Source organism: Pagrus pagrus (genome assembly GCF_965226575.1).
Source record: "Pagrus pagrus genome assembly, chromosome: 1".
Classification (NCBI taxonomy): Eukaryota; Metazoa; Chordata; class Actinopteri; order Spariformes; family Sparidae; genus Pagrus; species Pagrus pagrus.
The window spans coordinates 35,151,081-35,174,859 of record NC_140185.1 but is presented as its reverse complement, the minus strand read 5'-3'; the positions used below and the strand labels follow the sequence as shown (position 1 = coordinate 35,174,859).

Genomic DNA, 23,779 nt, shown 5'->3' with positions numbered 1-23,779 from the left:
ATTGCACATTGACAGTTACTGCACTGTTATTGCACACTAAGCTGTTTCTCAGCCTGTTCGTCTGTGTGCAGATGGTTCGGAGCCGGCCTGAGAGGGAAGGTTTAAACCCAGAGAAAACCACAAGTGTATTCAAGGTGATGGTGCATTTCTTTGCCTGTCACCATAACTTCCAGGAGACAAGAGTCCCCGTCTCCTCTCTGCAACGTTACGTCCATGAAGTGAAGTACTACTATGTCTGACCACAGCAGAAAGAGATGCAATACCATCGACCTCCAGCAGGTTTCCCTGCAGTTCCTAACTAGCCTTTGTTCCAAAATGTATTTCTCAATGTTTCCTTCATGACTCTTTTTGACAAGCTGTATATATTTTATGATAATGTTTTAGTCAAAGTCGGACTGGAGCTGCAGATAATGAAGCTAACAAAATAATCATTTTGAGGCAGTCCGCGCCAGATTTTTTCAACTTTTCTTTTACTTTATCAACCAGGTATTTTCAGTTTTTTTCTCAGGGCAACAACTATTAACAACACAGGACAAAACACGAGTTCACTCATCCATTTAATCACCCGTCAACCTTCATTTTCCCAGGAGATTTCATGTCCAGTGGAAGACAAAATAGCATAGTGAAAGAGAGGCTTAAAGGTAATCAAACTAAACACAGATGTGTCATTGTTCTATATCTACATTATTCATTTACTTCATTAGGATACGTTAAAGCAAGAAAAGTATCTGTTGCCAGTTTAAAACGTAACGAAAAACAGTGGCAGGAGTTCAGACCTTTATATCAAATAGGAACATGTACGCAGATTATTTATCCAAGACAAGTTTGTTTTGAGGTAATATTCTTGCAGTACGACATATGTACGCCTTCGGTGTAATCATCACAAGCCGAGACTTGAAGTATCTGGAGGTCGAACCCTTTCCTGTTTGGAAAAAAAAAAAAAACAGATTCTGATTTATTGTTAACAATCTCAGATATATCATTTCTTAACCCTACGTTTTCCTTGTTCTACTGTGCTGCTGTTATGTGCTAACTCAGAGTGTATCTGCTGTCTGATCTCTATATAATTGAGCATTAATATGTCACTCACAGCATTTGTACAGCTCGTTGACACGGTCAATGTCATTCTGGCTCATCTCAGTGGCGCGTCCGAAGTTCAGGTTCGGATTGCTCCTAGCGATGATGGTTGGCTGGCCGTTTTTGGAGAAGGCGTATCTTGAGGAGGACACAAACAACATTTTTGGTATGTAGAGCTTTATACACACAAACACAAGCATACACCGATCAGCTGTGACATGACATGGTTATAAGACCTCTGAGGGAGGCCTGTGGTGTCTGGCCATGGGACATTTGAAGTGGGTCCTCCTGTGGGTGAAGGGATGGACCTCCACGGACCTCTTTGTCACATTCGCTGGGCCTTCCTGAGCAGTTTTTGCAGTTTGTCAGGGCACATAGCGTACCGAGGCCACGCTGTATACAAGGTCCACATCTGTGTTTGGGTGGGTGCATGTCGAATGGCATCCACATGAATGCCAAGACCGAAACTTTGATATGACACCCGATGATTGATTCACTTTCCACTTCACCTGTCAGTGGTTTAATGTTGTGGCTGTTCACTGGATAACCCTGATTTTAACTTCATTACACCAGCTACCTGCACATTTCAGAATAGATTTTAAGATTTTAATTATCACTTGAGTATATCAATGATTGCTTAATCCCGTATGAGCCTAAGAGGAGCGGGAGATCCAAATTCAGAGATTTAGACTGAAAGCCGGAGGCGACCAGGCTTATCAGAATCTGTTTTTATTGCTTCTGTGAAGCACTTTGTAACGAAGCCCTAAAAGGTGCTCACACATACTGTTATCATTATTATTTTTATGTATGCAATCACACAGTCACTCACTTGCTGTAATGCATGACGGAACTGAAGTCATAGGGAGTATCCAAGTTGTTAGTCTGCACCTTCTTAAAGTTGGATTCCCTTCCTGCACAGGAGGAGAGAACACAGCAAAATATTTGGCTGATGGACCAAACAGATGAAGATTTAAAAGCTAGCCATGCTAGCTAACATGCACAGGATGGTCAGGTAGTTGCTTCACCCTGAATTGTTCCCATTGATGTACAAAACATGAACCAGGACTGGGAAATGAAGGTTTTTGTGGGTGAGCTGACCTGGCTGAATGTTCTGGGTGAGGATGGAGACATAGTCGTCTCTGTCGGAGCGGACTTGCTCGTGGTGGAAGCCCAGAGCGTGAAGAACCTCATGCTGCACCGTGCCCGTGTACAAACAACCGTTTTTCTTCAGGGAGACGTATTGTCCACGCCTCTGACGGCCGAGGTAGGACCAGCACCTGACACAAAGACGCATGCACGGTGAAATCATTTGAATTAAACAGGTAGTGTTGATGCATTTCTGGCCTCCGGAGGCTTTTGAAGTGTCTCAAAATGGTCGAATTATAATTATATAATATAATAATTATAATTATAGCATTTTGGGCTTTTTTGATCTTAACATTGTACAGAGGCAGAAAAATTGTACAAATATGCTGTTTAGGTATGAGTTGAGTATGTACACAGAATATATTAAAGACTAGAGAGAATGATTTTTCAAACTGAAATTTCTCTTCATTGTCCCGTTAATCACTTCGTGGATTTATCTTGTGACCTTTTGGAGGAGCCCGAGCCCTCGGCTGAGAACCACTGAGGAGTTAAAACAAGCTACAACAGTAAAACACTGTAAAAAGTTTTGTTGATAAAACTTTTACTTACAGTTACTAACATATATACATTAAATAAAGGATCTGCGTGCTTCTTACAACACTGACAGAATGCAAGATGACAAGGTGTGTGTGTGTGTGTGTGTGTGTGTGTGTGTGTGTGTGTTCCTACCCAGTTCCAGAGAAAAAGTAGAGGGAGTTCCTGTGCCATCTGTGCCTCCACACAAAGCGAATGCAGGTGGACTTGTGGAAGGTCAGCAGGCCTCTGATGATGATGTTGCGCTCCCTTCTGCCTGAAGACACGAAAACAAGCTTATCTCCGTCTCTTATTAACACTTTCTTCAAATTAGTAAAATGTATCTCAGATTTATAAATCACTCTCTGATCCTTCATGATCACAAAATAAAAGTTTTCACATGACCTGAACTCTTGAATCATTTGGTGCTATTTTACAGAACTGCACAGCTCAGGCGGAGGGAGGAGATCTTTTTATCATTCAGTTTGCCACTGTGTTCACGTCAGGGATTTTATTTTGTTGTACGCAGTTGGTACACGTTGACGTAAATGTTCTCAAGATGTTGTTTTCAGTCGGCGCTGAAGCTGTAGTCGCAATATTTGAAGCAGTAAGCATTTTTCACAATTCTGACTTTAATCTTTGATTTTGAGAACAAAGTGAGAATTCATAATAATAGTATATATATAATATAATTCACATAAGCCTGAATTCTGAAATTCGGTGAAAGTAGTCCAAGGTGCTGTGTTTTAGAGGGCGCTAGTGAGCCTTTTTTTCTCCTCTGGAAGTGCAAGGAATTATTATTCTTACTTTCTACGCCTAAAGTAAATCGCTTTTTTGAGGGCATAAACATGTATAAGAACTCATGAAACTTTGTAAAAAATTCAAAGGTCCAAATGCTTTTTTTTTTTTTAAAAGGGTCTGAAAAACCCTCAACATGATAACCTTCATGAGGCGTTGCTGCAAGGCTGTTGTGTTACACTGCAGCAGTTTTAACCAACAAACTGCCAACTGGGTTTGTTTGAATCACTTATAACATCTGGATGGGATACGTCAGTTGTTGTGACTCCTTCAGCACCATGGACAGCGTCTACTCCCCTCCAGTTTCAAGTTGCACCGTCACCCTGCAGGTGTAAATGTCCCGAGCGCTCTTGACATTTGGCATGAGCAACGACGAAGACGCACGATGACATTTTCTTTGTCCTTGTCTCTTTTGTCCTGCATGCTCGTACAAAGCAGGTACAACTTAAACACAGGAGACCTTGGAACCGACAAGCCAATGGCCAGTACTGCTCATGGAGGCAACGCAGGTACTTTAAAAACTCCTTAGTGTCGAATAGTTGCATTAACTTCAAAAAGTCACTCCGTCTTCTTTAACCCCTAACCCATAACAAAATGTTAAGACACGGACAAGATGCACATATTGATAAGACTGCGTGATTTATATTTTCCATGAATCCGCTAAGAAATCACTGAAGAAATATAAATTCAGAAATCCCCCAAAGCATCTTGGTGACCTTAGAGCAAGATTATCCCCAACACGGAGGGAAGACAAAGAATAATAATCCATCACTAAGGTTCAGACTGTCCCATTAACATCGCTCTTACATCACTGGAGCACAGATATTCTCCTTTATCCATTCACATGCTGATATGCATTTAATTTATATAACAATTTTAAAGTGCGGCGAGGACAGGAGGCTGCTGGAGAGGAGTGGCTCTCTTCATTTTGTCTGACTCTGAAATTACTTTTTTAACAGATAGCCCTCATGGTAATTATAAAAACAAGCAAATATAAAATAAGAAAGTGTTTGTGCGATACTTTTCTTGCATTAATGGATGTAAATGTCCCCAGTCAACAAAATTTAACTGGTGAACAGGTTTTAAATGACAAAACGAGTAAAATCAGCTTTTTCTAAATGACTTTTTCGTTTTAATTTGTTTATTTAAGTACTATTATTTACATATAGTGACGATGTTGAGACTTTTCTCTGCATGCTACTGAAAGCAGCTTGTTTTTAATGTTACTCTTGGTTTACAGCAGCTTACTGTATCTGGTGGAGAGAGCGATGGGCACGTAGACATAGCGTCCTTGTTTAGGCCACTTGCAGCCTCTGGCGGTGCAGGGATCTGCATTCCTGTCCAGATTTTGCCTGATGTCTCCGTGCATCAGTCTCGAAGAAGCTGCAGAGGAAAAAGACAACATGTACTTATGGTCAGCTGTGTTCAGCTGCTGCTCTCACCAAGCCTCATTGTGTTTTTGCCCTGATGAATTTACATTTTTAGCCAGCAGAGTTAGATAATATAAAACTGTCTTACTTATGCCTGCATTAGCTCTCGCGATGACTTCAGAGACGTCTGCAGAGGAGTCAGCAAACAGAGAAAACAGAGGATGTCAGAGGAAAAGAAAAGATCAAATTTTACTTGAATATTTCAAGAATTCTTTATTTTTCAACTCACCTGTTTGATCTCCATCATCAGATGCACCCTGTAACACAAAGGCACATTTTTAAATCATGTTTTCTTCAGTTAATTCTGTTAAGTGAAAACCAGATATCTAAAGAAATGTGCTTTAAATCTCATATTTCATTAGCAGACATTTAATAGATCCTTAAATCCTTGAAAAGAAGTGCATTGTCATCAACTTCACAAGTTTTTTCCTCTCACTATCTTGGAGGAAAATGACTTTCAAAGGACAGAAGTCAGTGTTTAACATCGTTGTTTAAGTGATGAAAGATTCAGACTTACCAGAGGAACGACGGTCAGTGAGAGGAAGAGGAGGAAAATGAAAACTGGAGTCATGACGTCGGTTCTCTCCAGCTGAACTACAAATCTGAAAACACAGTGAAAATCTGAGCAGAGTTTGGTTGTTAAGGATGTGCACATATAAATCATGAAGGTAAGATTAGCAGAGTTTACCTGTCGTACCTGGCCTCTGATGCTCGATGCAGCAGGTGCTCGGCTCCTCACTCTATATAGGCTCCTCACACAGGGCGTGTCTGAGGTCGCACCATGTCTGACGAGCTCGGCTGTCAGTCAAATACGCTGTGAAACAATGTGAAGCTGCTTCAGAAGAATAACTGAGAGTGATTTTCCAGGATGAAATCACACACATATTCAGAAAGCAGCAATACAAGTGCAGGAAAATGGCCCCTGTGAGTTTTCAATATTCTCTATGACAGCCAAGTTTAATTTAATCATCATATTTTTGTGTGTAAAATCAGCGATTGAGTTGTAACTTTGTCTCCAGAATGACTGCTAGGAGCAGAGATAAATAAATAAATAGTAAGCGAGAGACTTGTGCCACATCCTATGGAAACTATAGTCATAATAATGAGATTTTACAAAAAAAAAATCGAAATTTGGAGATAAAAGTCATAATTATGAGATAAAAACATTGTATCTAATAATAATGGCTTTAATAACCAATAATGGTTGTTAGTAATGTACTAATGACCCCCACAGATTTATTATTTTACTGCTTTCCCCTCTGGATCCCACATATCTCGAACCCTGTGTAAAATCTGAATTTTTAAAGTAATTGTTGAAAGTAAAAGATTGATTCGCTCAAATGTTGTAGAATAGAAGTTTGAAGTAGCTTTAAAGGAAAATATTCAAGTAAAAGTACCCCAAAATGCAGCTAAAGTGCAAAGAAAGAAAGAAAGAAAAAGGGTCTTGAAAGGCAAGAAAAACATGTTTTAAGAATGTTTTTCAAAACTAATCTCTAAAACTGTTTCATTTAGTAACCATGAAATGTATTTACAATTAAAGTGTTCAAGTTTAGTGTCGTGTTTGTTGTCTACATGGTTTCTTGATTTCTAGATGCCAGTCTGGTTTTTCTCACAGTTGAGGGTATTTTTCACCCTCAGTTAAGGATTAATTAACTCAGCAGCTTAAAGCCTGTCAGCAGTCATCAATCAATACTTCAGTTGGTCGTCTTCAGGCGGAAGAATTTGCGTGAATGGTTGAGTAATTTTTGAGGTGACAAACTAACTAATGGCTTATTGTTCTCTCTAACAAAGAAGTGGTTTGGGTGGAAACCAAGGAACCAAAACAAAAAGGGAGGGTCATTACGTGACTGCATGCATTGAAAAACAGTAAAACCAAACATATCTGCATCGCATGACTTCTGATGAGGAAATGCATCCAGAAAATGATAATATTGTGATCAAGCGGGCAGGTACGACCAAAAATCACTGATGAGACTGCAACTAATCTGCAAACAGGAGCCTTCACAAACAAATGGAGGGACGAACGACGTGTCGATAAAGAAATAAGTAGTTATTTTACTCTCTTAAGTTCGGTTATGTGGGGTTTAAATGTGTTTCTCCAAGCATCTCCCATAGACTTCAATACAACTGACACCACAGTCTGACACCGAAGACAAGATTCGGTGACGTAATGAAACTTTATTCTTCCTTGGTGAAAACGTGAAACACTTTTATAAAGGTGCAACATGTAAGGGTTGGCCACCTGTCGACTTCATACGAACTTTTAACACCTCCATGGCAGCGTCATAAACAAGGATGTTGGAAGCTCGACTGGGGTGTAGGTGAGATATGGAGCAAGACGTGTGAAGAAAATACTTTTTCAGCAGTTTTGACTTCATGGGAACTTGATGCTGATTTGAACCGTAGGTCCACAAACAATGAGGAAGTAAAGCCAATGTCTCCCAAGTGTTAAAGGTCAACAGCAACAACAACCAGAACTTGTTCACCAAGAAACATTCTTGTGTCGCTTGCTGTAGTTCAACCGACGGACATTCAAATCAGGCTGTCGGACAGAAATGTGCAAGTTGGGAATTTCTGTCACTTGAACACACTTGTCACTCGTTTGGTTCGTAAAATAGAAAGGTTTTAAGTCTGACACAGGAGTTTCTAGATGAATGTGAATGATACAGCTCAAACATTCAGCTGCAGGCACGAGAAGAAAAACGCTGGAGGAGAAATTCAAGTTTGACGTCCATTATGTTACTTAAAGAAAACGCTAAGTGGCTGAAGCACGCAGGAATGTGTCGTGGCTGCATGTTGCTGCTGTGCACACACGTACCGTGATCATCTTTATTCATGAGTGAAACAGTGATATTTATTTCCAAGAGAATCAATTTTTCATGTGTGTGAAACTAAGTGAGCTCTCAAGAGGAATGTTTTTGTAGCTGTTGTTTATTTGTGTTTTTAATATTCATTTTGAGTGCAGATAGAAATTAAAACCCACCTGGAAGGACAGTTATCGTCCTATTTAAGACACGGGGTAGTGGTGAACTTCAGCCTCTTGTGGAAAATTGAGCCTTAAAAAGAAAAAATAAATCCCTCTCTGGGAAAATAAAAAAGGTTTTTCACTTGGTCATGATGTAAAGCAGCAGCACCACAGTCGGCGTTCAGCTGCACACAGACTTTAAAATGACATTTAACCTTCTTCTTCATTAAAAATCCCAGAATATATGAACATGAGTGTGACAAAAACAAACACTTTTAATAAAAAAAAGAAGAAGAAAAATCCTCTTGGGGAAAAAGAGAAACTCAGTTTCACACATTAAAACATTTCTTTACTGAAAATATTTATTTTACGACTTAAAAAAATGGTTTCACACATAAAAGAAGAATGTTTTCTTTCACATGACCCTCAGGGCTACCATTAAAACACCCATTAATGCATGTATAACACATAAACAGGGTTTTTATGTGGTGAACCGTTATTAAAAATGTGCAGCAGAAAAAAAAGGGATTCACTCTTGCGGCGCCATGGGCCTGTTTAATGACAACATTCACTCCTCAACCTGTGTCAGATAAACTGAGGACGGTAACGATGGAGAGTCAGCCCCATTTGGTCCAAACCCAAACACAGGGTAGAGAGGTTCGGTGAATGTGGAGTGGAAGGTGTGGAGGTGGATCCGTCTGATTGAGGAGACGATGGAAGGCAGACAGTAGAAGGACACAGTGCCAGCAGGCCAGTCCAGATGCACTGCTACCCTGTTAGAGTCGGAGGGCGGAGGTACGTCTACGTCTGCTGGTGTGTTGTTGTGCCAGGCGGTGTAACCCTGAGCAGAGCAGATCAGACTCCAGGACTGATCGTTCCATCCGATACAGCAGTCATCCCCGTCTCCCTTCCTCTTGATTCCTCTGTAGGTCACTCCTATATTGGCTCTTCCTTCCCACTGTACCTCCCAGTAACAGCGTCCAGTCAGACCTTCACTACACAGCAGCTGCTTCCAGCAGTCAAATCTCTCTGGATGATCAGGATACGGCTGCTTCTCTTTAACCACCATCGCCTGTCTGCTGTCATCAGACACTGAGAGGTTTCTGCCTGCTGTGTTCAGGTCCAGAGAAAGCTGACGGAAATCTGACGGAGGAAACAAAAGACAATATAACAGCAGATCTGATCATCATGTTCTGCACCTTGTTGATTTTTTGGTGATTGCTTCTGTGACTTGTTCGTTTTAAGAGACTGATCTTATTTTTCTTTTGTATTTTTACTATTGCTCTGAATGAACGCAAAACTTCCAGCAACCCTTGGTTATTCATGCTATTAAGTTATTGGTCTTCAGGCAGCAATGGATAATACACTGTAATTCACAAAAGACAAAGGCATCGGGGTTAAACATGAATAAATTAAGGAGCACAGTGTATGTGCGAGCTCCCTGTCTGTCCTACCAGATAGATCGTCACTGAAAAAGTTGTGGAAATTGATCTCTAGAAAACATTTGATATAATATAAACAGTGGGAACCCTGCTAACACCATCATTAAATGAACATCAGTGCTGGTGCCCTTGACCACTGGCTAAGATCTGGAGTTGGTGCATATGTTGTTGGGCACGTACGTTGCCCACTGCTCCCTCCAGATGGATTAAATGCAAAGTACTAAGTTGTTCATTGTCCGATATGTGATCAAATAAAGATTATTCTGCAAAAAGTTTAACTTACATCTGAGGGGTGGCGGTTTCAGTCGACACTTTCCACAATGATCAATCCTGTGGAGGAAGTAGGAAATTGAGAAATGAACACAAACACTAACACATTCAATGGGTAGAGAAGAGTGGGAGAACGGGGTAAGATGAGCCACTATTTACATTTGATTATTTTACTGCAAAAAAGTGTATTTGTTCCAAATAATATTGTATGCTATTGTATATGGCTTTTTAGCTTTGGCGACAAGCAAAGCTACCTGATAAGAAGCTTGAAGGGAAGTTGTTGAAGTCTGAACTGTGATTTTGTGGCCCCCTGAACTCGGACAATTTCCGCGTGAAGAAGACGTCTTCTTCTTTTTCTTCTTCTTCTCCTTTGTGTAACTGCTTAGCATCTCCTTAATTTGTTTGTAGCATTAGCTTAATTTCAAGCGCCAACCTGAACCTTACAAGCTAATGAGTTTTACCACATCAGCTTCCTGCAAATATTTCACAATAAAAGCATTATTAAGAAATGAATGGTGTATGCCCAGTGAAACACTAGGGGCTCATAATTTGAAAAGGATGCAGATCCTGTTAAGTTTGTATTCAGTGTCTTTTTTAAGAGATATTTTATTTTCACGGACCCCTTGCAATTACACCACGGACCACTAGGGGTCCGCGGACCAGGGGCGGCTTACCATTAGGCAAAACTAGGCGGTTGCCTAGGGCCCCAAGTTCCTGAGGGCCCCATAAAAATCCTCATACACTTATGGTTAATACAGTTATTACTTATTTGCGCACATTAATTATGTTTTTGATTAAAATCCTCTGCCAGCAGAATGCTTATCTTATTATGTGTGTGTCGGGGCCCCCCTTCAGTCTCCACTACATTGGATCAGAGTATAGAAGAGAAAAGTAAAGAAAAGAGACGGATGAAAAGAAGCTGCCCCAGCCGTGCTGAAAAGAGGAGAAAGAAGGAGGAAAACAGAAAGCATTGGAGAGTGTACCTGAGAGTTTCCAGCTTCCAGTGTGGACCGTTGAGTCCAGTGGACAGCAGCTTCACTCCTGACTCTCCTGGGTGATTGAAGCTCAGGTCCAGCTCTCTCAGGTGAGAGGGGTTAGCGTTCAGAGCAGAAGCCAGCGAAGAACAGCCTTTCTCTGTGATCAGACAGCCTGACAGCCTGCAGACACATACACAGAGCTTCAGTCGCTGTGTTGGTGTTGATAATGATAGTTAATGTTGCTCCAGGACCATGGTACAATTTTTTTTGGAAATAAGGTCCCATGAGGTCCAGTGGAAGAGGTGTGACTTGGGCTCTCGATAATACCTTGCAGGAGAAAATCATGCATCCTCCAGCTCACTCACTCTGATACTCCTGGCTGAAAAATCATAGCAGTGAAAACACATACCTGTCTGCTAATTAACTCATTTAGCCAGAACTGTGGGGTTTGTGTTTCGTGACTTGCTGGAACATACAGGAGGCACGAGGAGGTCAACACGTATGTACGTTGTAAGATAAAACATCCTGCACGGTAAAAATACTGACCTGAGTATCTTCAGTCGACAGTGAGGACTCTTGAGTCCCTTTGAGAGCAGCTTTGCTCCTGTATCAAGCAGGTCATTGTAACTCAGGTCCAGTTCTCTCAGACTGGAGTTCTTCGATGTGAAAACTGAGACCAGAGCTTCACAGCTTCTCGATGAGAGGTTGCAGCCGCTCAACCTGAAGAGAGAAAGTTTGAGGGTGAAATGTTTCTGGTGTCTGACATAGAAATTATTATTATCCTTCACACGTCCTTCATGTATCTGTACACCTACAGAGCTGTTTTGGATGCTTTGACCACTGGCAGCAGCCGAAGAAGTCCCTCCTCCGAAGCAGAGAATTTCTTCAGGTCGAACTCGTCGAGGTCTTTTTGCGACGACAGTAGAATAAAGACGAGTGCTGACCACTGAGAGGGAGACGGTGTGTTTTCAAAGAAGCTTCCTGATGTCAGGTAATGTTGGATCTCCTCCACTAGAGAGTTGTCATTGAGCTCATTCAGACAGTGGAACAGATTGATGCTCCTCTCTGGAGAAGGATTGTCGCTGATCTTCTTCTTGATGTACTGCACCAGCATCTTGTTGGCCTGAGGTGCACTTCCTGTCTTTATCAGCAGGCCTCGGAGGAGAGTCTGATTGGTCTCCAGTGAAAGGCCCAGGAGGAAGCGGACGAACAAGTCTAGGTGTCCATTTGGACTCTGCAAAGACTTGTCCACTGCCCTCTGGTAGAGGTGTTTAAAGTTAGGTTTGTGCTGTAAAGGCACAGAGATGGTCCGGCCTCCTCTCAGCAGGTCTACACCGGTGTTGGTGATCGTCAGGAAGACATAGAGCGCAGCCAGAAACTCCTGAATGCTCAGATGAACAAAGCAGTACATCTTTTCTTGGTTCAGTGCATGCTCATCTTTGAAGATCTCTGTGAACAGTCCGGAGTAGACTGAAGCAGCTTTGATGTCAATGCCGCAGTTTCTCAGGTCTGCTTCATAGAAGATCAGGTTTCCTTTCTCCAGCTGCTCAAAAGCCAGTTTTCCCAGAGTCAGAATGGTCTTCGTGGCCTCTTTGGTCCAGACCCGATCCGTCACCGCACCGCTGTGATACTTAACAGTCCTCTGTTTGGTCTGAACCAACAGGAAGTGGATGTACATCTCAGTCAGGGTCTTGGGCAGCTCTCCTCCCTCTCTGGTTTTCAACAGGTGCTTCAGAACTGCAGCAGTGATCCAGCAGAAGACCGGGATGTGGCACATGATGTGGAGGCTTCGTGACGTCTCGATGTGGGAGATGATTCTGCTGGCCTGCTCCTCATCTCTGAACCTCTTCCTGAAGTACTCCTCCTTCTGTGGGTCAGTGAACCCTCTCACTTCTGTCACCATGTCAACGCAGTCAGGAGGGATCTGATTGGCTGCTGCAGGTCGTGTGGTGATCCAGAGAAGAGCAGAGGGGAGCAGTTTCCCTCTGATGAGGTTAGTCAGCAGCACTTCGACTGAAGTCGACTGTGTAACATCTGTCAGGATCTCAGTGTTGTTGAAGTCCAGAGGAAGTCGACACTCGTCCAGACCGTCAAAGATGAACAGAACCTGGAACTCCTCAAACCTGCAGATTCCTGCTTCTTTAGTTTCAGCGAAGACGCCATGAAGAAGCTCCACCAAGCTGTACTTCTTCTCTCTCAGCAGATTGAGCTCTCGGAAAGAGAATGGAAAGATGAACTGTAAGTCGTGGTCGGCTTTGTCTTCAGCCCAGTCCAGGATGAACTTCTGAGTTAAGACTGTTTTCCCGATGCCAGCCACTCCCTTCGTCACCAGAGTTCTGGCTGGTTCATCTCTGTCAGGTAAAGGTTTGAACAGATCCTCACATCTGATTGTTGTTTCTGGAGTTGCCGGTTTCCGTGATGCTGCTTCTATCCGTCGGACCTCATGCTCATCGACTTCTCTACTCTCTCCCTGTGTGATGTAGAGCTCCGTGTAGATCCGGTTCAGATGTGTTGTGTTTCCTGCTTCGGCGATCCCCTCGAACAAACACTGAAACTTCTTCTTCAGGTTCGACTTCAGTTTACGTTGGCAAGTCGCCGCGTGAGTTTCTGCAAACCACAGATAATGTCAGTCAATTGACGTTGAGGTAAACATGTGAAATAAAATAAAATAAAATAAAATCTTAAAAGCATCTTACTGCTCTGCAGAGAGTCAGCCAGCTGCTCCCTCTTCATCCTCCTCAGAAAGTTCAGTGTGATCTTCAGAAATGCATCTCTGCTGCTGCTCTGCTCGTCTTCTTCACCTCCCACACCTTCCTCCTCTTCTCTTGGCTTCTCTGAGCTTTCTGGATATTCTGGACCCAGAACTTTCTTTAACTTCTTCAGCTCGTTCTTCACAAAAGTCACAATGTTCTCTTCAAGCAGCTTAAACAGTGAAGACAAAGAAACGGTGTGTAAGATAATGAATTGTTGAGTCTCATTCCCAGGTGGTCAAATACTGACACTTTGGTTTGGTAGTTTTTGACGACCTGGGAGTCTCAACAATAAAATATCTTCATCCAGAACTGCTACTTTTCGCACCTTTACAGAGCATTTTAAATAACACCTCTGTTGATTCTGGAGTTTGTGCCCTGATTCTCAGTTGTACAAAGCTTTATAGTGTCTTTCAGCTCATTGTTTCAGTGGAGATCCTGCTTGAGTTGTGCCATAAACTACACATACAGTACGATGTTTGTCTATTTCAAAGATTATTATTATGTGTGTCTTGCTCTCGTCTGTCATCTCCTCCAAAATGATTTTGCCTGGCAGACATAGCCACACACTGTGGTAGTTGATTAATCTCATGGTTATCGTCAATACCAGGACATCGCGACACCAACTTATCTCTATGAGTGTGCTTATACAGGTGTATTTTATGCACCTGGCAGTACCTGGGGAACAGGGGGGTTGGACAGGAACTTGATTTAACTGTCCTTCGTTCAAGTTGTATTTTTGTTTTTGTGATTTATTTGGAAAATATAAAAGACCCTGATCAAAAACAGGTGATGAATGTGAATCTGTGAATCTTTATTTTGCACAAAGTGGCTAAAAATCATAATCCTTAACAGGTTGAACAGGAAGTGTTTCTCTGACCACAGACGCTTCACCTGCTGTTGTTTTTCAGCTGATGGAGACTAGATACAGGTGCTTCCTCGTGGCAGCAAAAATCCCATCGATGGCAGTGAAGCCACTGGGAGCTCAGCCAATACATGAACAATAAAAGACCGTCATTGTCTTCAAATGTAATCAAACTGGTTTGAATGTTCAGGACTTTCCAGAGGGAAGAAGTTAAGAAAGGCTTTAAGTGAGTGGAAAAATGAGATGAGCACAGAAAGTTGAAAGTGTTTAAGAACACCGAATTCAACTTTTGCATATGATGCAGTAGAAAGTTACACACCGTGAAAGTGGAGTCCAGGTGTGTGTGAAGCCGCCGGGCAGGTCGATTACTGACAGCCTCTGACCTCCTCCTGTGACCTCGACACCTAGAAGGCATGAGGGCACACACACACACACACACACATTTTGATAATTTACTTCTGTATACATAGAGGAAAACAGTACAACGACACAAATATTGGAGGTGCAGTAAAGTACATTCACAAGATCATGCACCAGCAGCATAAGTCTTTACTTTATTGTGTAAAAATATGAGTTTGGTAAAAGTAGCAAAGGTAATTAAGTAAAAGTTAGTAAAAGTCTAAAAGTACCTGATATTAAATGTACTTAAGTATCAAAGTACAAGGAAAAGTATATGCGTGTATTTTCTGTATACCAGGGGTCGACTGAATGGCGATAACCGTGATATTTAAAAAGTGAATTACTGAAATCGTGTCTGAAATATGTTGAGCCTGGCTCAAGGATGGTGGAGGAATGAGCATGAAACTCCTGCAGCACACATACAGATCAGCTGCAGGTCAATATATTCATACAATTACACACTTGTGCTTAAAATTCTCACCTCGGCTCTTCAGCCTCGGACCAAATGGTCTCGTCTTTGGACCAGTCGCTCCTCATGGACACACGGCTGGTTTGCTCCTGGTTCACTGAGCTGCCACACAGAACAAAGAAATATGAACGAACCTCTGCTTTGATTAATAACTTGTGACTGGAGGACGACCAGATAACACACAAAATCAGATTCTCAGTTGAAATTAAAACAAATACATGAAACTAATCTTTTGGGAGAGATTATAGATCATAAACTCTGTTGGAAGCCAGAAATAGAAAATATTAAATGGAAATTATATAATTCTATTGTTCTTTATAAAACAAGGGAGTTTAAATCAGACGTGTCTGTGTATGTTGTATTGTCCTCCTTACTTGTGTTCATCAGACTGGCCTCCATCCTTGAAGTCAATGGGCTCAAACATAGACCGCTCACTCCTCATGGACACACAGGTGGGCGCAGGTGAGTCTGGTGTCTGCTGCCTCACCGGGCTTCAACATAAACACAAGAAGTGGATTTAATGATGATGAACGGTCATAATGAGTCCGAGACGATGTCTGTCTTACCTCTTATCTCTGATCCGACTGTCGTGTTTCACAGACAGAGTGACCTCAGAGGTGAAGACCCTGTCCTCCTCCTCCTCCTCCGACACGTTCATACTGGAAACAGAAACAAGCTGCACTGATGAGTCACAGTACGAGCTCCATCAAAAGACATTTCACCTCAAAGGATCCGATCGTCTCCATCAGCAGTTTAACAAACAATTAACTTAAAGGTGAGGAGTCTTACCTGCCAAACTCAGATGAACTAATCCAATTAAAAAACACTAGAGAATCATGAAAACACACTCTCCTCAGCCTCGATCTGCCCCTGAGTGTGTGCGTGCATGAGATTTATGTCTGTTATATCCTCCACAAACCAGTCCAACCAGTGCCGGGCCACAAATGTGCACCAGATCAGATGACAGAGTTTTACTCCACTCGTCTCCAGTGAATGGTGGTAATTAACTTCATCCTGTGCTGCTGTAGATGTGTGCAAAAATTTCATACCACTGTATTTATGAGGAGATAACAATAACCCACGCTGTCCTTATGAAGCAGATCAGGTTTTAAAGAGTTCAGCTCTTAATAATCAATAAATAATATTGTTTATTTATCGCAGATTGTTGCTTACAAGACGACATATTAGACTTCTTTTAGTTTAACACAACACAACGAGCTCCAAAATGACCACAAAGTAGAATTATGGCTACATTTAAAACAACAGCTGAACATTATAACCTTTATTTATTTATCGCAGAGCTGCTGTATTATCGTGTGCATCAAATATAAAGTGTCAAAACTAAATGTAGTTTGTTTTACTCTTAAAATTTGTAGTTAGGATTCATTTTATTTCAAAAAATAGCAGCTGGACCTGAAATCAGTCGGGCAACATTCCTCACTTGCAGTGAATTGTTGACCTTCAGTTACCTGTCAGTGAAAACCAGTAAACACCTGAGCTCTTCCTCAGAGTTGTGCTCTTACTGCCAAGTCACGTGATAACACACTCATTTTTTTTGAGTTCTTACGATCGCTCCACAGGTTTAGCCATTTTACCTAATACACCTGTTTTATTTGTTTATTTTTTATGTTATTTCATTGTTGTTCATTCTCTGCACTTGTTTATTTTTGCTGAATTGTTTTTTCCTCATGTGAAGCACTTTATAAAGTTGTTTTGAAAGATGACATCATTATTACTGGCTGACTGACATGTCTTTTCCTTGCAGCACATTTCCTTGAAGTTACAGGCGTGGAGTAACATGTACTTCCTGCAATCCTAATTTAATGGCACTGCTACTTTTAAGATCCATATTTAAGAAAAACAAATGAGAATTGTGACGTCAGCTCATTCCTCAAGCTCATATGTTTTCAATTTAAAGCTTTGCCCAACAAAGTGGCTTCTATCACCCAATCTTTCATCCATGAATTCAAGTTTTACTGCCAAACCGGTCGGACTTTGTTTGTCTGTACGGAAAGAAAAAGATGAGAAATAAGCTTTGTGGGAAAAAAAGAGTATAATGGTTAGTCTTAATTATGTAAAAATTATTAGGTAAGACAAAATTATAGATAAAAGTAAAAATTTTGACATGAAAGTCGTAACTATGAGAAAAAATGTCATATTTATGTGATAAGAAGTAAAAGCTATGTGACAAAAAGTCATATTTAACTCATTATTTATCAAAATGATGAGTTAAAGGTCAAACTTATGCGATGAAAGGTAAAAACTATCATATATATCAGAGATAAAATGTCATATTTATGTTACAAGAAGTAAGGGTTAGGGTTAGGGTTAAGTTACAAGATAGAACTCATGATTATGAGATAAAAAACAAAAAATTATGAGATATAAAGTTTTTAAAAAAGATAAAAGTTATAATATACCATTTAAAACATCATGTTTATGATATAAAAAGAAAACATTTTTAAATGAAATGTTAGAATTATCAATTAAGTCATATTATTTGATAAAAGGTCAAAATCATGCGATGAAAAGTCAAACACACACACGCGCAGACACACGCACAGACACACACACCGTGTGAGTGGTCAGGTGACGGTCACGTGCCTCAGTCAGCTGATGCTAACTCAGTAGCCGGACGGACGCTTCTCCTGCGGCAGCGACGATCTGACGGTCAGACAGGATGCCTTTCTCCGAGCTCTACTTTAACGTTGATAACGGCTACCTGGAGGGGCTGGTCCGGGGGTTCAAGGCCGGGATACTGTCGCAGGCGGATTATTTAAACCTCGTTCAGTGTGAGACCCTGGAAGGTGAGTTTCAAGCCGATGCTAGCTGACGGCTAGTAGCTAGCTGCCAGGGCTAATTCCTCTGGCTAGCACAAGCTGTCACTCTCAGCGCTAACGTCAGTTAGCTCGAGTAATATCAACGACAGTACTCCTTATAATCGTGTTATTCAACCCTCTGCGTCGCATTACTGTCACTCAGTGCTCTTTCTTAAGCTTCCCGTCGATAAGTTGAACAATTAAAGGCGCAAAATTATTCGATATTTGGTTTTTACAGCTTGCTATCAAGCCTGTCAGTCTTAGCTAGCTAGCGTCATGCTAGTATATGCCGAGCTAATACAGAGAAGTGTTTTGTCGTCTATTGATCAATGATGGGCTTTTTAGAGGAAGTGAAAACATTATGAATAGATTGTTCACAGCTGCTTTAGACAGTGCAGCTGTGACTGACTGTCACGCTTCAGTAGCATTAGCTAACGTTAGCTCTGTTACACTGATATTTATTAATTCTGCAGATTTCCAATCAAAGAGTAAAACTAAGACACGACAGACATCCTCTAACATCAAGTACTTTGAGTATTTGTTGTAGTATTTATGCAAAGTTCTCATATAAGCGAAGTTTATTACATTATTCAGTAATAATGAAACTGTAACAACAAAGACTTAAAGGACACTGTGTGATTCAAACTGAGACTTTTATTATATAGATATGTATTTTTTCCATAACTGAATAAACAAGCTGTTCTCAGAGGAAAATAAGTTCCCAGAACACTGGTGGAAGCTAGAAAGGTGGCAGGGTCCGCCATATATAAACAAAGTTAAACAGAAATTGTGTTGTCCTTTAAGGTCAGTTTGTTTATTCAGTCATGAAAACAAAGTTTATTCAGGTTGTTTAGACAAAAACAACTTAAACTTCTTGGTTAGGTCTCACCTGCTCAGATTTGTTAGGAGCAGCAGCATGAACCTCCCGTGTGTTACATCCTGTACGTTCTCCATCCATGTGTCTCCCCTGCAGATCTGAAGCTCCACCTGCAGAGCACAGACTATGGCAGCTTCCTGGCAAACGAGGCTTCTCCCCTCACCGTGTCCGTTATAGACGACAAGCTGAAGGAGAAGATGGTGGTGGAGTTTCGCCACATGAGGAACCAGTCCTACGAGCCGCTGGCCAGCTTCATGGACTTCATCACGTAAGAAAACAGCTTTAGTGTTGAGATAATATTTAACTTCAGGGTATTCCAGACATCCCTCTCCTCAGCAACGCTTTCCAGCTCCTCCTGGGGGATCCCAACACGTTCCCAGGCCACATGAGATATGTAATCCCTCCAGCAACTTCTGGGTCTGCCCTGAGTCTCCCCCCGGTTGGTTGCGCCTTGAAAACCTCCAGAGGGAGTCGCCCAGGAGGGATCCTGCTCGAACCACCTCAGGTGGCTCCTGTCGACGCAAAGGAGCAGCGGCTTTACTCTGAGCTCCTCAGCCTAAACAGATAAATGGTGTTTGAGTATTGGCCTAAGGAGAAACAGTGCAAATTAATAATCCATCCAAACACACGTAACAATTTGTAAACTTGGATATCTTTCAGCACATGCAGTCACAATTCCCCATCACTGACGCGATAAAGGACGATGTTTGCTGCTTTTAGCCCACCAGTGACCCTAACTGGGTGGTTTTAAAGCCGGCAGGTGATTCACTTTTAACAAAGGGAATGACACCAGGCAGTGTACATCCATCAATGCATGATCAGTGTGGCTGTGAAGTGGCTTCACCATGCTGAGGGAAAGTCGTACATACACACAACGTCTGGCTCCGTATCTGAACAATCTCTTGTGAAAGCAACATTAAAGTGCTCACATTTTATTGGCATCAAGTCACACATACTTCACATTACTGATGACGATATTACAAAGAATACCATAAGTTTTTCCAGTTGATTTCCGACAGCCGCTGGTTTGAGCTCATTTCATTACACGATGACAAACGTCTTGGAGAAACTTGAAACTTGTGTGAGGTTTTTCTAAAGTGTGAATATTCATTTGTTATATTATATATATTAGTTTCAAAGCATTTTATTTATGAGTTACATTAATGGAATAAACAAACCCAGGAGACAAAAAGCAGAGATGAAAACTATTTAGAATGATTTGTAGAGCTGTAACGATAAATCAAATAATTGATTAGTAGCTTCAGTATCATCCGAACATCTCTGGTGATGTAACTAGGTACTTTACAGATTCTGATTATTCAGTGTTGATAGGCTATTACTCATGTAACCAATCACAAAGTGTTGTGGGCGGGACATTGAGTGACTACAAATGGAGAAAGGATGCTGATCATCGTCAAAATGCTGAACATCTGCCCCAGTAATCATCTAATATAATAATCATCATCATCATTATTAACAATGATAAAAACGCTGCTACCAGACAGATATCAGAGGCAGAGTTTGTCATGACATCTCCTCCCCACCTGCTCTGTGTCTTCAGGTACAGCTATATGATCGATAACGTCATCCTGCTGATCACCGGCACCCTCCACCAGCGGGCCATCTCTGAGCTGGTGCCAAAGTGTCACCCGCTGGGCAGCTTCGAGCAGATGGAGGCGGTCAACATCGCCCAGACCCCCGCCGAGCTTTACAACGCCATCCTGGTGGACACGCCGCTGGGTGCGTACCTCTACATACACTCGCTATTTAAACAACAGGAGAAGTGAAAACAGTAATGACTCCTGCAGGACAGCAGATGGCACCAAAGAAACATTCAACATTCAACATCCCTCCTTTCTCTTTGCTTTCCAGCTGCATTCTTCCAGGACTGCATATCTGAGCAGGACTTGGATGAGATGAACATTGAAATCATCCGTAACACACTTTACAAGGTAAAACATGATCACAGTAATTCGAAGGATGTTTTGCTGCCTTCCTCCTCACTAGATAATGTTAGCGAGCTTTATCATGGGGGGAAAAAATAATTATAATAAATTAATTTCTATCTTTTATCCATGATTATGACTTTTTCTCTCATAATTATGATTTTTTGGAGATATTGTTTCACCAAGCTTAGTTTCCATCTTATCCCTAAAATACTTCCTGATCCACTTCCTTTCAGGCTTACCTGGAGGCTTTCTACAAGTTCTGCTCCAACCTCGGAGGAACCACAGCTGACACCATGTGTCCTATTCTGGAGGTGAGGCTCCAGAAACTTAACGAATAAATAAAAAGCTCGGTCAGCCGCTTGTTTTTTGCTCCACTGATCTTCCGTCTCTGCTGCAGTTCGAGGCCGACAGGAGAGCCTTCATCATCACCATCAACTCGTTCGGCACCGAGCTGTCCAAGGAGGACCGCGCCAAGCTCTTCCCCCACTGCGGCAAGCTTTACCCAGAAGGCCTTGCTCAGCTGGCCCGGGCAGATGACTACGAGCAGGTCAAGGCCGTCGCTGATTTCTATCCCGTGAGTCAAAAATGCCGGTGGCAGTTAACTGGTGTTTCTTCAGTTTCCTGCTCTTCATTGTCTCGTTGGTGTGAAACACTTGGTTGTAATAATCACTGCCCCCGTCAGTAAGTCTGAACCTGGTTCTGGTCCGCAGGAGTACAAGCTGCTGTTCGAGGGTGCCGGCAGCAACCCAGGCGACAAAACACTGGAGGACCGCTTCTTCGAGCACGAGGTGACACACATGATCAGACATACAGTCACGCCCGACAACAGACCAGTCTCACACTGTCTGTGCACAGCTGAACTCGGCTCCGTCGTGGTTTTAGTGTCCGAACTGGAAATGTTTTAAAAGAAATCTGTGTGTTAAACAAGTGTAAATACATGTTGTACATGTTTAGATGTGGTAACAGAAACTTTATGGCTGTCATTGGATATGATAACTCTTAACTGTAGAGCTGCAACCATTACTTAGTTAATTTAGCCGTCTATCGAAAGATAATTAGTCGTCAACTGTTCTGATAATCGAATGATCACTTCAGTTATTTTTCAAGCAGAAGTGTCAAAGAAATTTCCGGTTCCAGCTTCTTAAATTTGAGGATTTGCTGCTTTTCTTTGTCATCGTTTTACATTTTATAGACTGAACGATTGATAAAGTAATTATGAAAAGCAGCAACAGATTGATTGATCATGACAATGATTATTTGCAGGCCTAGTCTGATACGATGAACGATTTTTATTTTTCTGTTCCTGTTTTAACTGCTTCTGAAACAGAAACACAGGTAGAAACAAGGACAACAAGTTTAAGAATAACGAATAGTCGGGTCACAATAGGATGTGAAGAGAAGAGATTTCTTGAGATTTGAAGATCTATAAAGGGGGACTCTCTCTCTCTGTCTCTCTCTCTCTCTCTCTGCCTTGTTATATCTTTACTGCACTGTGTCAATGAAGGTAGTTTCCTGCCAGTATGGTAATTAGGAGTGTATCTGTCATTATCAGCTTTGTGGTGTTCATGCACTCATCAGTCTCTTCGTCCCCGCAGGTGAAGCTGAACAAGCTGGCCTTCCTCAACCAGTTCCACTTCAGTGTTTTCTACGCCTACGTCAAGCTGAAGGAGCAGGAGTGCAGGAACATCGTCTGGATCGCAGAGTGCATCGCCCAGCGGCACCGCGCTAAGATCGACAACTACATTCCCATCTTTTGAGCTTCCTCTTCCTTCATCTTCATCTTCCTCTTTTTCTTTTTCTTCCCTCCAACATTTCATTCAGTCTCAGTCGCACCTCGGTGTTAAAGGTTCTGATGGTTCGATGCTAAATTCTTCACTCGTAGGTGTAAATTGGTTTTCTTGTTGTAGTGTGAGTTCCAGTCAGGCTTGTTCAGAAAGTAAAACATGAAATCAACTTAAATGTAGTTTTAAACTGGAAAATGACCACATGATCCAACAGAGGTGGTTGATGCTGGATTCAATCAGCTCACCAGGTTAAGGAGGAAACTCATTTGACTTTCAAACACTTTTTCTCCGATTGTCCAAACCTTCTGACGCACATTGTGTTTATTTCATGCGGCACACCCTTCCCACCCGACACGTCAGCTGGTGAAATACAACAGAAGAAGAATTTGCAATTTAATTAATGCAGGAATTAACCCGTCGGACGCCCGGACAGAAAAGCTGAAGCCTGATTTAGTTCACAGCGAACTCCCCGAGCATCAAACACTAACCATCACGAAACACTTAGAGATTCAGCAAACTGTATGTTTTGGATTAATCAGTGAAAATGAACGTTAATGAAAACATTCCTCTGCTCAGCATCAGCCTCAACCAGGTTCTATATAACCTGTATTTATTTCTGTTTTAGTGTTGGTTTTGTCGGCATGTCTGGTCATTACTGTGGTTCCCCCCCCTCCAAAACTAACGAGTGAAAACGTGTGAGCCCCATCTGATTTGCTGTCTTAACTAGATTGTTGTTAGATATTAAAAAAAAACAAACCGCTGAACAGGAACTTCCAGTCGTCACCGTCCCTGTTCCTGCGTGAACTCTTTAAGTTTCTGTGAATGAGCGTACTGGATTGAGGCAAACTGTAGTTGAGTATATGATGGACGTAATGTTTAAAGTATACAAAGATATATAGATATTTAAAGATGACTATATGATTTTTTTTTTTTTCCATGCTGTAAAAATTGATTTATTGCTGTTTTGATCTGTTTCTTACTTGTGAACTGTGTATTGTAAATGTGACGGAAAATTAAACAGACTAAACTGCACGAACGTCGCTCTGGAGAAATATTTTAACTGATCTGACGTGTTAATACAGGTGACAGATGTAGGACTGTAAGACTAAAGGGAGGGGATTCCGTTTCTGAACGATTTGTAAGTTGTGAATTCCTTCGTCAGCCAGTTGCTGCAGACGTGAACGCCGGCAGATCGCTATCTTCATTAAAATGTCTGTAATGGAAGCAAATGTCGCCACAGCTGTCTGAC

General features: G+C 41.7%; 3 protein-coding genes across 3 annotated transcripts; 1 reads left to right on the top strand and 2 right to left on the bottom strand.

The window, feature by feature from the left end:
* Positions 1-544: 544 nt before the first annotated feature.
* Positions 545-5,688, bottom strand: LOC311254553 (high choriolytic enzyme 1-like). Its single transcript, XM_084348388.1, has 10 exons — positions 5,653-5,688; positions 5,482-5,566; positions 5,194-5,221; positions 5,053-5,091; positions 4,783-4,917; positions 2,893-3,013; positions 2,176-2,354; positions 1,907-1,988; positions 1,091-1,215; positions 545-922 (listed from the first exon to the last, which is right to left on the bottom strand). Coding segments are annotated over exons 2-10 (765 nt in total). The 5' UTR covers positions 5,536-5,566; positions 5,653-5,688; the 3' UTR covers positions 545-920.
* Positions 5,689-8,374: 2,686 nt separating this feature from the next.
* Positions 8,375-13,399, bottom strand: LOC311268458 (protein NLRC3-like). The gene is made up of 6 exons (XM_084372133.1): positions 13,315-13,399; positions 11,434-13,225; positions 11,165-11,338; positions 10,625-10,798; positions 9,655-9,701; positions 8,375-9,072 (listed from the first exon to the last, which is right to left on the bottom strand). Exons 1-6 carry the CDS (start codon positions 13,349-13,351, stop codon positions 8,498-8,500), a joined length of 2,799 nt encoding a protein of 932 aa, XP_084228259.1. The 5' UTR covers positions 13,352-13,399; the 3' UTR covers positions 8,375-8,497.
* Positions 13,400-17,709: 4,310 nt separating this feature from the next.
* LOC311261321 (V-type proton ATPase subunit d 1) lies at positions 17,710-23,562 on the top strand. Its single transcript, XM_084359846.1, has 8 exons — positions 17,710-17,908; positions 18,894-19,065; positions 20,359-20,537; positions 20,670-20,749; positions 20,980-21,057; positions 21,144-21,320; positions 21,457-21,534; positions 22,342-23,562. Exons 1-8 carry the CDS (start codon positions 17,782-17,784, stop codon positions 22,501-22,503), a joined length of 1,053 nt encoding a protein of 350 aa, XP_084215972.1. The 5' UTR covers positions 17,710-17,781; the 3' UTR covers positions 22,504-23,562.
* Positions 23,563-23,779: the final 217 nt, after the last annotated feature.

Excerpts from the sequence above, each read along its gene's own strand:
- LOC311268458 (XM_084372133.1), bottom strand. The coding sequence starts at position 13,351 with ATGAAGAGGGAGCAGCTGGCTGACTCTCTGCAGAGCA. Across the intron at positions 13,226-13,314 it reads GGCTGACTCTCTGCAGAGCA|AAACTCACGCGGCGACTTGC; the intron begins GTAAGATGCTTT and ends TGTGGTTTGCAG. Across the intron at positions 10,799-11,164 it reads TGTCGACTGAAGATACTCAG|GCTGTCAGGCTGTCTGATCA; the intron begins GTCAGTATTTTT and ends ATGTGTCTGCAG.
- LOC311254553 (XM_084348388.1), bottom strand. The coding sequence starts at position 5,535 with ATGACTCCAGTTTTCATTTTCCTCCTCTTCCTCTCACTGACCGTCGTT. Across the intron at positions 2,355-2,892 it reads TACTTTTTCTCTGGAACTGG|GTGCTGGTCCTACCTCGGCC; the intron begins GTAGGAACACAC and ends TCTTTGTGTCAG. Across the intron at positions 1,216-1,906 it reads TCCGTCATGCATTACAGCAA|ATACGCCTTCTCCAAAAACG; the intron begins GTGAGTGACTGT and ends GTCCTCCTCAAG.
- LOC311261321 (XM_084359846.1), top strand. The coding sequence starts at position 17,782 with ATGCCTTTCTCCGAGCTCTACTTTAACGTTGATAACGGCTACCTGGAG. Across the intron at positions 17,909-18,893 it reads TCAGTGTGAGACCCTGGAAG|ATCTGAAGCTCCACCTGCAG; the intron begins GTGAGTTTCAAG and ends TCTCCCCTGCAG. Across the intron at positions 19,066-20,358 it reads AGCTTCATGGACTTCATCAC|GTACAGCTATATGATCGATA; the intron begins GTAAGAAAACAG and ends CTGTGTCTTCAG.